At 49.8% G+C, this 12,922-nt stretch overlaps 1 protein-coding gene across 2 annotated transcripts in view; it reads left to right on the forward strand.

The window, feature by feature from the left end:
• GZF1 (GDNF inducible zinc finger protein 1) overlaps positions 1 to 12,922 on the forward strand; it is a 50,403-nt gene that overhangs the window by 23,742 nt on the left and 13,739 nt on the right. Inside the window, exon 2 of one of the 2 annotated variants that reach the window (XM_037022414.2) lies at positions 6,596 to 6,760. In XM_037022414.2, the coding sequence (XP_036878309.1) occupies positions 6,731 to 6,760 (30 nt within the window). In that variant the 5' untranslated portion in view covers positions 6,596 to 6,730. Of the gene's footprint in view, positions 1 to 6,595; positions 6,761 to 7,257; positions 7,366 to 12,922 lie in introns of those variants that run through there. The other variant, XM_073236991.1, reaches the window with a different exon arrangement.

Genomic DNA, 12,922 nt, shown 5'->3' on the forward strand with positions numbered 1-12,922 from the left:
TTAGCTTCTGCATCTGCATGGCTGTTGCCGATGGCCTCGGGTGTCTTCTTTGATTGGTGGCCCGGTACATGTATAACTGCTACTGCTTTAGGTTTTTCGACAGCAGCTAATAGTCTTTGGACTTCTTGCAGATTCCTCAGTCCCTTCCCTTCCGCGGAACGGAATCCTCTTTCTCCGTAGATGGCACCATGGATATGGACAGTGCCAAAGGCGTATCTGCTATCTGTGTAAATGTTGGCCCGCTTTCCTTCTGCTCTTTCCAGGGCCTCAGCGAGAGCAATAAGTTCCGCCTTCTGTGCTGAGGTGCCAGGGGGCAGAGCTGTGCTCCAGACAACTTCCCCATCGTGGGTTACTACTGCTGCCCCTGCTCTCCTGACCCCCTCCTGCACAAAGCTGCTCCCATCCGTATACCAATTTAGCTCACAGTTCAGTAACGGTGTGTCTTTCAGGTCTGCTCGCACCTGGATAATTTCGGAAAGGATATCTCTACAGTCATGGATGGGGGTCGTCAGATCTGGGTCCGGCAGAAGGGTGGCAGGATTTAGGGTTACCGGGTCAGAGAAGGTGATTCGGGGAGAATCTAGTAGGAGCCCTTGATAGTGGGTGAGTCTTGCGTTCGTCATCCATTTGCCTGGAGGATGCTTGAGGATCCCCTCCATGGTATGTGGGGCTGTTATTCTCAGATTTTGGCCAAAAGTCAGCTTGTCTGCCTCTTTTACCAGTAGAGCGATGGCTGCTAGGATACGCAGACAAGGTGGCCACCCGGAGGCCACTGGGTCTAGCCGCTTGGACAAATAAGCCACAGGTCTCTTCCACGGGCCCAGCTGCTGAGCCAGAACTCCTTTAGCTACTCCCTTCTTTTCATCTACAAACAGGATAAAGGGTTTTTCTGGGTCTGGCAGAGATAGGGCGGGGGCCCGGAGGAGAGCTTCTTTTAGTCTGTCAAACGCCTCTTGTTGTTCCTGCATCCATTGCCAGCCCGGCCCTTCTTTGGTTGCTTCATATAGTGGTCGGGCTATTTCTGCGTACCCTGGAATCCAGAGCCTGCAAAACCCGGCTGAGCCAAGAAATTCTCTCACTCCCCGGGGTGAGGAAGGGATGGGGATAGCCAGGACAGTTTGCTTCATGGCCTGTGTTAGCCACCTGGCCCCATTAGATATTGTGTACCCCAAGTAGACTACTGACCTCTGACAGATGTGGGCTTTCTTGGCGCTGGCTCGATATCCCAGTTCACCTAGTTCAGCCAGCAAGTTCCCCGTGGCTTCTTCGCACTCTTCACGGGTTTCTGTGGCCAGCAACAGGTCATCTACATACTGCAACAACGTCACGTGGGGGTGGCTCCTGCGAAAGGGCTCCAAGTCCTGGCTTAGGGCTTCATTGAATAAGGTGGGAGAGTTCTTGAAGCCCTGAGGCAGTCTAGTCCAGGTAAGCTGCCCTTTTCTTCCTCCCCCTGGCTCTTGCCACTCAAAGGCAAACAAAGGCTGACTAACTTCAGAGAGTGGAATACTAAAGAAGGCATCTTTCAGGTCCAGAGTAGTATACCACACATGCGTGGGTGGCAGGTGGCTGAGTAAGGTGTAAGGGTTGGGCACTGTAGGATGGATGTCTTCTACCCTCTCATTGACTTTCCGCAAGTCTTGCACTGGCCTATAATCTTTACTGCCAGGCTTCCTCACTGGAAGCAGAGGCGTATTCCATGCAGATTGGCAGGTCTTAAGGATTCCTGTCTCTAACAGTCTATGGATATGGGGTGCTATCCCTTCCCTAGCCTGTTCTGGCTTTGGATATTGCTGGACCCGGATGGGTAGAGCTGCGGCTTTGAGTTGAACAACAACCGGGGATAGGTGTTTAGCGAGACCAATTCCTCCGGTCTCAGCCCATGCGGAAGGGAACTTCTGTACCCAAGAGTCTATCTCTCCCTGGCCCCCCTTTTCTTGATCCGCCTGAAACAGACGATGTTCATCGGCCAGGGAAAGAGTTAACACATGCGCCGGTTGTAGGGGCTGCCCTTCTTTGTCCATGATTTTTATCCCTTCAGGTTCAAAATGAATGCGAGCCCCGACCTTGGTTAATAAGTCTCTGCCCAGCAACGGTGCGGGGCTTTCGGGTACGACCAGGAATGAGTGAGAGACCTGATGCCTTCCTAGGTCCACTTTTCTGTTAGTAGTCCAGGCACATTTCTTGGACCCTGTCGCTCCCTGGACTATACTTGTGCGTCCTGGGTTTAGGGGGCCGTGGGCCTGGTTGAGAACTGAATACTGTGCCCCAGTATCTACCATAAACCCAATGGGAGTCCCCTCCACGCACAGGGTTACCCAGGACTCGGGGAGGGGTGCCGAGCCCCGTCTCCGTCAATCCTCCTCTCCTAGGTGCAGGGTCTTAACAGGGTTCCCTCTCCCTTGTTCCCTCCTTTGGGGGCACTCCCTCTTCCAATGTCCATATTTCTTACACAGGGCGCACTGATCTTGTCCTAGTCGGGATTGACGGGGTCCTGTTCCTTGAGGTGGCCTAGGGCCTTCCTTCACTCCGGCCAGGAATATCCTGGCCATCTCTTCCCTCTGCTTCTTGTTCTCCCTTTTCTGAAATTCCCTGTCTTCCTTCCTATTTTTCTCCTGCATTACCCATTTCTCTTTCCTCAGCCTTTCTTCTCTATCTTCCGGAGTTTCTCTAGCATTGAAGACCTTCTCTGCCTGCTGCAGCAGCTCTCTAATAGAGATCTCCCCTAGGTCCTCCCGCTTGTGGAGTTTTCTCCGGATATCGGGGGCTGCCTGGTTGATGAATGAGAGGACTACAGCTGACCTATGTTCCTCTGCTTCCGGGTTTATGGGGGTGTACTGCCTGTAAGCGTCAAACAGCCTTTCCAGATACGCGGCTGGGCTTTCCATTTCCCCCTGAACAATAGTTTTTACCTTAGCCAAGTTAGTGGGCCGTCTGGCGGCCGCCCGGAGACCGGTCATCAGAGTCTGGCGGTAGACCCGGAGACGCTCCCTACCTTCTGCAGTTCCGAAGTCCCAATCTGGGCGCATAAGTGGGAACGCCTCGTCGATGATGGGCTGGAGGGTAGTGGGTCTTCCATTTTCTCCGAGGACATTTTTCCTGGCTTCATTGAGGATACGCTCTCGTTCTTCAGTTGTGAAGAGAGTGCGGAGTAATTGCTGGCAGTCGTCCCATGTGGGACGATGGGTAAACATAATGGACTCCACTAAACCTATAAGACACTTGGGGTCCTCTGAGAAGGGAGGATTCTGAGTCCTCCAATTATAAAGGTCACTAGATGAAAAGGGCCAATATTGATATTGCTGAGCAATGCCGGTACCGATGGCACGCACAGGCAGAACTGGCACTGCTCCTTCTGAGGTGGAGGAGGGAGCCTCCCCTTCTTGTTCCCTGGCCCCTCTAGACCTTAGCTGCATTCCTCCAGTTCTACCTGGCGCCCAGCGTGGGGCCAGGGCGGGAGAGTGTGAGGAAGCTCTTTCCGGCCTCCCGCCTCCCTCTGCTGAAGAATCTGGGGAAGCTGCAGCCGCCTGGTTCCCGCTGGGTTCCCTAGCCGCATTTTCTATCCCCCCGGCAGCTTCACCCCTCTCCTCTGCATACGGGGGTGGCTGCTCAATCGACGGGAGGGGGTAAAGAGGAGAACTGTCGGGGAGGACAGGCGGCGCACTTGGGCGCACAGGATTTCTGGCCCTGCGATCAGAGGGCTTTGATTTTTCCTGGGCAACTAGGACGGAGGTCTTTTGTGGGTCAGTATGAGGTTTCTCCACCAAAAAGGGCTCCAACCAGGAAGGGGGATTCTCGGCCAAATTTTCCCAGACAAGAATATAGGGAAGTTGGTCAGGGTGGCCCTCAGGACCTGGCCGGGAGATAATGGCTTTGATCTTGCCAATAAGGTCCAAAGAAAGAGACCCCTGGGCCGGCCAGCCTACTCCGAAGGAAGGCCACTCGATTGAGCAAAAGGTGTCGAGCTTACCCTTCTTGATGCCAAGGCTCATACTTAAGGCCTGTTCCTTGACCTTGGGGAAATGGGAGAGGATCAGACTCTTAGGAGTAGCCTGAGTCTGACCCATGGTGAGAAAGAAGAAGAAAAAGAATATGAGGGAGACAAAGGCGAAGGATGAAGATGCCACTTCAAACAAAATGACTGTTGTATGTGCTTATAAACGAGTGCCTGTCGTTGCACAGTTTTTCTTCTGCGGGGGACGCGAATTTATCTGGGATTCGCGGCTGTGACCCCCTTATCCTGTCACGGGAGTCTTCTAGCGGCGGGCGCCCTAATGGCTCTTAATTGCCCGACCCGTGCCCGCAGGAAATGATGTAGTGGCAGAAAGGAGGAACAGACAAACAAAATGACTGTTGTATGTGCTTGTGAACGAGTGCCTGTCGTTGCACAGTTTTTCTTCCGCGGGGGACGCGAATTTATCTGGGATTCGCGGCTGTGACCCCCTTATCCTGTCACGGGAGTCTTCTAGCGGCGGGCGCCCTAATGGCTCTTAATTGCCCGACCCGTGCCCGCGGGGAATGATATAGTGGCAGAAAGGAGGAACGGAGAGAGCAGGAGAACCTTAGAACAAGGAAACTTAAAATGAGAAGTGCAAAAAGAAATATAAACCAAAACCAAAACACAGTAAAACAATCAATGATAACACCAAACATACACACCACATCTGATTGCACTCATTCGGACCGGTCCTTCTCTCACTCTGGTGCGCACCACACTCACCACTTTCAGGGTCCTCAAAAACTCTCGTAATTCTCCCGAAGGGCGTCCACTCGGACTGCCGCAGGGTGACGAGCTCGATCTTTTCCTCCTCGGGTGCCAGTTTTCTGCCGATCGGATTTGCCTTCCTAAGGCCGAGTCACTCGGACCCTAGGGCCAGGATTGGTTACCTGGACTTTTACCCAGGGTCACTAACCTGGGGGCCGGGACTACCAGCCCGGACTTCCTCACTCGGGACCACTAACCCGAGACCATACACGGGATGGCGACTCCCGCTTTATAATGGATTTATGCAGACACGAGGGGGCGACCCTCGAATTACACTGCCCCGTCCGGACAATTAGACCTTGCCTCCAGCTGTCCTTTGTTCTCAGGGAAGCCGCTCGAATCCCGGACGAGCCCCCAAATGTTAGGGTGCAGGCTTCCGAGGCTTCCCCAGAGAACAAACTACACAGGCATAGAGATGTAAATTCAAGCAAAGTCTTTATTCAGCCAACTAGTTGGGGTCCAAGTCAGCCCCGACGCAGCGGGTCTCAACAAGGACCCCGAGCACTCTGAGCCAAGGGTTTATATAGCAATTTCAAAGCACTTAACTCATAGCAATTTTCTATAACTATACATTATTCTTGCAAGACATATATCCTGGGGTTAAGCAAGGGCAGGGTAAGACTACTACTCAATGGTTAGGGAGGTTCTGCACGATAAGCTTGGTATGTAAGATTTACTGACCAAGGTTAGCTGACCAAGGGTCACAGCTGCCCACCACCCGGTGCTCATGATTAACTTGTTTTTCAAGGCCTTACCCAGGCCCAGGGTTTGTTTTTTTTTGTTTTTTTTTTTTTTCCTCTGAGTCACACTCTCAGAAAATGGTTTCTAGGTTTCTAAGATGGCTATGCTTATGTTAATTTACTAATCTTACTAATGCTTAGATTCTACATTTCCCCACTTTCCTTTGACCATTCCAATCATGGAATGTTTGTTTCTTCCTGCTGTGTGAGTGAATGATACTGCGGTCTCAGCATTAGCACCTGAACAGCACTCACTCTTTCCCTAACAAAGGCTATTAGCCGGTTTAAGATACAGAGACCTAAAGTGAGAAGCAGTATAAAAATAAGCAAGGGCCCTGCCAGGGTGGATATCAGGGTTGTAAACCATGGGGATTTAGTAAACTAGGATTCAAATAGCCCTTGGCAGGCCTCTCGCTCTCTCTTCCTTTGATCTGGTCTCTCTCTAAGTTTAGACATTGAATCTCTTACTATTCCGGAATGGTCTGCTGTTAAGGTTTAGCTAAGTTTTATTAGTTCTTTTTCCTGACTCTTAATGCTCTCTGCACTCCTTTACACACTCTTGTAACCACCATCCAGGTTGAGAAATCACTCAGCAGCCACTCCACATCCTGCCATGAGCCCATCCCAGATCACTTGCTCTGCACCCAGGAGGTCTATAAATCGCATACTCTACTTCTGCCTATCTCTGTGTGTTCGAGGCTCTCCACCAAGAACTGCCTGCACCATCACCCACTAAAGCATTTCTTTTAGCTTGTTGGCCACCATGGGGAAACAGAGGATGAGGTTAACTGGAGATGTGGGCCGTCTCCATGGTCTCCACTATGTCTAGCAGCTTTTAGAGAGGTATGTATTGATAAACTAGGTGAGGGTTTTTCCAAAATTACATGGTTTAGTGGCATTTTTGACATGGAACCCATGAGTATCTGATCAGCCTGCTTTCCCCTTGAGTTCTTTCCTCCCCACGTAGTCCCCCCAGCTAGGGGCACAAGCTCTGTAATGTGTCTCATGCTGACATTTGCCACATTTCTTTTAGTCACACTGTTCTTGCAAAATGAGTTTTTATCCACTGCAGTTATATCTTGTTTTCCTACAGAAAAATACATGAATCTGGACAAGATAGAAACCTCGGCCACTGTCCTGGGTGACTGTCCCACTCACCAGCAGAGTTCAGGCCGTGGGGAGGAGACAGGAAGTTCACTTCACGCAGAATTTGAAGAAGAGAGAAAAGATGTCAATGATGATAGAGGAGAACCTGAAGGTCAGTTCATTTTAAGCATGCTCTTTGGGATAAATTTTGCCCACAATGTATTTGAGACTTCCTCTGAGAAAACGACATTTTTTGTTTTTCCTGGGAGACAAAGATTCATAGTCGTTTTCTCTTTGGCCACTAGAAATCTCAGTTAAGTCTGAAGCTTGTTCTGGACACTGTAAGTTATCAGGGCATAATCTCTCTACCTCCTCCCTATTATCTCTTCTTTACATTTAGAAGTATTTTCTTAGTTTACAATCAGAAGAACCCCCCCCCCCCCGCTCCAAAAAAAAAACAGTGTTGAGTCCGGGGAGAGGAAATCCCAGGGCAAAATACCTCTAAAACCAAAATTAGTCAAAGGGAGAAATAAAGTTTAAAATCCATTTATTGCTTACAAACTGCAGTCTGCGGCGGTCTCTCTTTACTGCTCCGGCAGAAGCAAGCAAGGACCTCCCTCTAACCTCTCAGGTTCAGATAAGCTCTCCCTTACCCAGGTAATTACCCATTGATATGTAGATGAACTTCTCTCCACCCGTGAGGATATGCAAATGAACTAAAGTCATACGGCTCTCCACCCCTGAATGCCTCCTGATATGCAGATGTACTAAAGCCAGGTGAGATATTCTGGAAATATTGCAAATTTACCCACAAATGGTTATCAAAAACTTTAAAACCTATCCGTGAAAAAGGAAAGATATGCATGATAATTAAGACAGTATGGTACTGACATAAGGATACTTAAATGGATCAAACTGTAAAGAGTTGAGTCCAGAAGTAAATGCTCACAGACAAGGTCAAATGGTTTCTGACAGAGGCCAAAGAAGTTTAATAGAGAAAGTACAGTCTTTTCAACATATGATGTGGGTACAACTGGATAATCACATGCAACAGAATGAAGTAGAACCCCTGCCTTATACCATATACAGAAATTAACTCAAAATGGATCAAAGACCTAAATGTAAGAGCTAAAACTACACAACGTTTAGAAGAAAACGATCATAAATCATCATGACCTTGTGAAAGGACAGGAGCAACACACAGCAGCAATTCACCGGAGAATTCCGCTTTATTAGGGAAAGGTGTTGGGTTATATAGGAAGGGGCATGAATTGATTGAGGTGTCACTTCTATGGGGCTGGTGGTTGTTGGCTAGGTGCTGGGATTGGGAGGGGAGCGAGGGGTGATTGGGCTTCAGGTGGCGCCGGCGGGAACAGAGGACCCCAAAGAGAAGCCAGAATTTGCCATCTTACTGGTGGGGGCCCTTCATTCCCCCCTTTCTCCTCTATGGGGTTGTGGACGTTGCTTTCTCTCTGGCTGCTTCCTGCTGAACGGGGGCGGAGAAGGGAGTGAGGGCTTGAGGATTGGGAGGAAAGGGTTGATAGGACTCTCTACAGTAAGGACGAGTAGATGTGGACTTCTTCAGGTTGGAAATCAGTGAAGGTTCCCTGTAACCATAGGTCGAGGACCTGTTGATTCCAATGGTGCCAAGAGGATATGGGTGTCAGGAGCTAGGCGTCTGCGGCCATTCTTTCCAGGAACAGTTTCCAGTGGAGAGAGGGGTCCATCTCAGCGTGTGGTGAGGAGGTCACGTGAGGGTGAGGGGATCTTCTGTGGCTAGAAGCTGGTAGTTCCTGAGTAAAAACTGGTTGAAAGCTTGATTAGAGATTTTTCTGACTTGGGATTTGATGAACTTTATTATACAGGGTAAGAAGAGACAGGCGAGAAGAATGATTATTATGGGGCCTGTAATGGGCCAGAGCTAGGTGAGGAGGGGGTTTGTTAGTATTGAAGAGAATGGGTTGGAATTGGAAGCAGAGTGGAGGCTGGAGGCAAGGTCAGTGAGTTTGGCGATATCACTTTCTACAATGCCGGATTCGTTGATGTAATAGCAGCACTCTTCCTGGAGGAGGACGCAGGTGCCGCCCTTCTCGGCTGTAAGCAGATCTAGGGCCCACCGGTTTTGAAGGGTGACTTTAGCTAGCGAAGTGACCTGTCTTTGGAGAGAGGCTAGGGAATCAGCAGTGGATGTCAGGGCTCTCTCAAGTTTGGCATTGAGATCTCTAACTGCCCATAGAGAGTGACCCAAGGCTTCTCCCAAAAACCCTGCCCCAATGGCTGAGGTGATCAAAGAGATACCAACCATGATGGGAAGGAAAGCAGCTCTTTTTGTGCACGAGGGCAAGGGAGGTTGGAGCTCAAGAAATTCTGCCATGCTGTAAAGTGTAAGCTGTGGGATTAGGGTGACGAGAATGCAGGGTGTAATGGAGTTGAGAGGCAGTGAGTTGAAAAGACTGCCATTACACTAAAAGAAGTGTTCCGGTTGCGTAAAAGTCTTAGAGCTGGAGGTAGGGGTGTAGATAGAGAGGCAGTGAAGTGCGCTGGAGGGGGTTGGAGTTGGGCCTACACAGTGGTGGATGGTGAGATTATCTGCGTATTCTGGTTCCCATAGGGGTATGTCTGCCAGGGGGCAGAGGGGTTGTCTTTCTGCATGGAAGGAGTAGTTGGAAATATTAAGGGGCATGGCGGCCAGCAGTGGGCGCTGTAGTGATGCACACAAGAAACAATTGGCGGTGTTAAGGGTGTGGTTGAGAAAGATGGTGGTGTCCTGAATGAGCTGTAACGAAGAGTAGGAGAAATGGGAAGAGGGGCGGGGATAAGAAGATGAAGAGGCGCCGTCAAGAGTTTGGATAATGACTTTTTCGGAATGTACGATATCTGATGCAACTTGAGAGATCTGGGAATGAGAGGGAACATACTTTCGAGAGATATGAAGGGTACCGTGGGGGGTCAAGGACCCCCCGTAGTAAACTGAGGCTGTGACTCTGGCAGCCTATCGAGAGTCCCAGGGATCTGGGATTGATAAGGAGAATGAGCCATTGGGATATTTCATGAAATGGTTGGAGGAGTAATACTGTGGGTACTGGAAATTACCCATGTAGTGAATGAATGGCACAAGACCAGTAGGGACATCTCCTGTAAGTGTCTGGCCATTGCCTGCAATAGGCTTGTTCTTGGTCATAGAGGGAACACTTCGGTGGAGGGAGGAAAGTGGAGGTATAAAGGCTCAGAGAAGCCTTTTAGAGGGCAGTCTGGTGTGGCAATGAGGGCAGTAACTTTTGTTTGATGCTGTGTGTAAGTCTCTCTGACTTTGAATTGCCATACAAAGGAGGCTGGGGTGGTGGGGAAGACAATAGGAATGAGGAAAAAAAGGCGAGAGAGCGGTAAAGGAGGAAAAAGTCATGATTCGGGTATGGATGGCAAAGGAGGTGAACGGGATTTTGGAGGAAAGAGGACACTAAGGTCAGGAGTCTGGAGGGAGGGAGAGTCTGTAAACTTTTGTAGGTTAAGAGATCTTTTAGGTGATGTGGGGACAGAATGGTAAGGGGGGCCCTGAATGTCAGTTTATGAGCTTCCTTCTGCAAGAGCTGTCTAATGGCTAATGCTCATAGGCAGGGGGCCCATCTCCGAACTGTGGGGTCTAATTGCTTGGAGATAAGCTACTGGGGCAAAGGATTGGCCATAATATTGGCCTAGGATTCCTAGAGCTTGACTGGACCTCTCATAAATGTATAATGAGAAGGGCTTCGACAAATCAGGAAGATGGAGAGCTGGTGCTTCCACAAGGGCTTGACGGAGCTTAATGAAGGAGTGTCGGGGTGATGAGGATAGTGGTTCTTTAGGGGGGCCCTTGCTGAGGTCGTATAGGGGTCTTGCCAACAGGGAGAAGTTAGGGATCTACGCTCTAAAATATCTAGCCAGGCCTAGAAAGGAAAGGATTTCCGTCTTGGTTTTGGGAACGGGCAGGTCAGAGAGGAGCCATTTTCTGTCAAAGGTAATGGACTTTCTTTGTTGAGATAGAAGGAATCTGAGGTAAGTGACAGGAGGGGAAGAGATTTGAGCTTTGATGGGGGATACTCAGTAAATTCTGGAAGCTAGAAGGTTAAGTAGGGAGGCAGTGTCAAGTTGAGACTGCTCCCACGAGGGACTGCAGAGTAGAAGATTGTCTGTATTGTAATAAGGTAGACTTGGAGTGATCATGATGAAACTGTTTGAGCTCCTGAGCTAGGACCTGTCTAAAAATATGGGGACTATCTTGGCCAAGTGAGTTGTTCAGAATGTCTTGTGTATGGGTCCGTCCAGGTGAAGATGAAAAAATCTTGGGAGCAGGGGTCTAGAGGGATAGAAAAATGGGACCTTGAGATCTAGGACTGAGAAGTGGGATGCCGAGGCAGGGATCTGCGATAAAAGGCTGTTTGGATTTGGAACTAAGGGATGGATAGGGACAACGGCTATGTTGATGAGGCGAAGGTCTTGGATGAGGCGGAAAGATCCATTGGTTTTTTAACAGCTAATATGGGGGTATTAAATGGGGAGTGAGTGGGTCGGAGGTAATTTTTGTTTAAGAAATCTTGAATGATGGGTTGGAGGCTTATGAGGGCTGAAGTGGTTAGGGGATATTGGGCCTGACAGATATACTGAGAGGGGTCACGTAATTTGATAGAGGCAGGAGGACATAAAGCCACGGAGGGGCTTATAATGTCCCAAACTTTGGGATTTACAGGGTGTATGAGAGCGGAACCGGAGCTTTCATTGGGTAGAGGGGGGTCATCGGCTATGAGGGCCATCAGAAAGGGAGTACTGGGGGCTGTGGGAGTGGATATAGTTATGGAAACGTGGAGGAGGGAAAGGATGTCTCGTCCTAGTAAAGGGATGGGACACTGGGGCATAACAAAGAAGGAGTGGGAGAAAGGTATGGGATTGTCTTGGATTGTGCATAAAAGGTGGTGGGGGGGTTAATGGGAAAATCTGTTTACCTCCTACCCCGACTATAGGAGTAATGGCTGGCGTGGTAGGGCCCCAGTATTCTCACAAGACTGAGAAGGTGGCTCCTGTATGTATGAGGAAGGAGATGGGGCAACCGTCTACTGTTAAAGTAACCCTGGGCTCCTGTTTGGTGATGGAAATGGTCGGGCGAGAAGCTCCCAGGCCCCATCAATCTTCTTCTGCCAGCCCCACTTCGGTGGGCTTAGGATGGGGGTTGTTCGTCCAGCCTCCCCTTTGGATGGTTGGGCAATCAGACCCCCAGTGGCCCTTTTTGTGGCATCTGGGGCATGGGGTGGTATGAGATCTGGGGGAGGGTCACACCCTTGACCAATGTCCCTCTTTTCCACACTTGAAACAAGCTCCTGGTGGGGGCTTGTTTGTACAGGGGCGCCCAGGTTGTGGTTTTATCAGCTGGGCCAACATTTGGAAATTGGCCTGATCAGCCTTTTGTTTACGGTGTTCTTTCTCCTCCTCCCGGTTATGGAAGACTTTAAAGGCCACTGTTAGGATCTCAGTCTGTGGGGTAGCGGGGCCCTGTTCCAACTTTTGGAGTTTAGCTTTAATGTCGGGGCAGCTTTGATCTAGGAAGTATGTCTTAAGGACATGTCTTCTTTCAGGTGTTTCTGGGTCCAGGCTGGTATAGTGTAATAGGGCTTGAGTGAGTCTGTCTAAGAACTCGGAGGGGGTTTCGTCTCTCTTTTGAATTATGTCTTGGAGCTTTTGAAAATTGACTACTTTACGAGCTGCCTTTTTCAGACCTGCTATTAAGCAGGAGGCAAAAATATCTCGAGAGCAGAGACCCATGGTGGTGTTATAATCCCAGTGTGGGTCTTGTTCCGGGACAGCAGTGGGGCCAGGGGGATAGGTGGGGTCAATCCTGTGGGTTTTGGTAGCGTGCGTTTGGGCGAAGTCTCAAACTCGTCTACACTCTTCAGGGAGGAGAGTATTGGCTAGGAGCATGAAAATGTCATGATGTGTGAAGCTGTAAGACTGGAGGGTCCATTGAAACTCCCTGATGTATGTCGTGGGATCAGTGGAAAAGGAACTTAGGCGTTTCTCTAGTTGGGCTAAATCTCTTAAGGAGAAAGGGAAGTGAACGTGCACCATGCCTTCGGATCGTGCTACTTCCCGGAGGGGGGCGATAATTTTGGGAGGCTCTCGGGACCGAGTCTGAGGGGGACTGAAGGGTTCTGGCTCAGTCTGTGCGGGGAAATCAGGTGATGCCGGCAAAGCCAGGATAATTTTGGGAGGCCCTCGGGACTGAGTCTAAGGGTGCAAAGACGGAGGAGGCTCCTGGAACTTAGTTAGAGGGGGGCTGAAAGGCTCAGGCTCGATCTGTGGGAGGGGG

The sequence above is a fragment of the Manis javanica genome, chromosome 5 (genome assembly GCF_040802235.1).
Source record: "Manis javanica isolate MJ-LG chromosome 5, MJ_LKY, whole genome shotgun sequence".
NCBI lineage: Eukaryota > Metazoa > Chordata > Mammalia > Pholidota > Manidae > Manis > Manis javanica.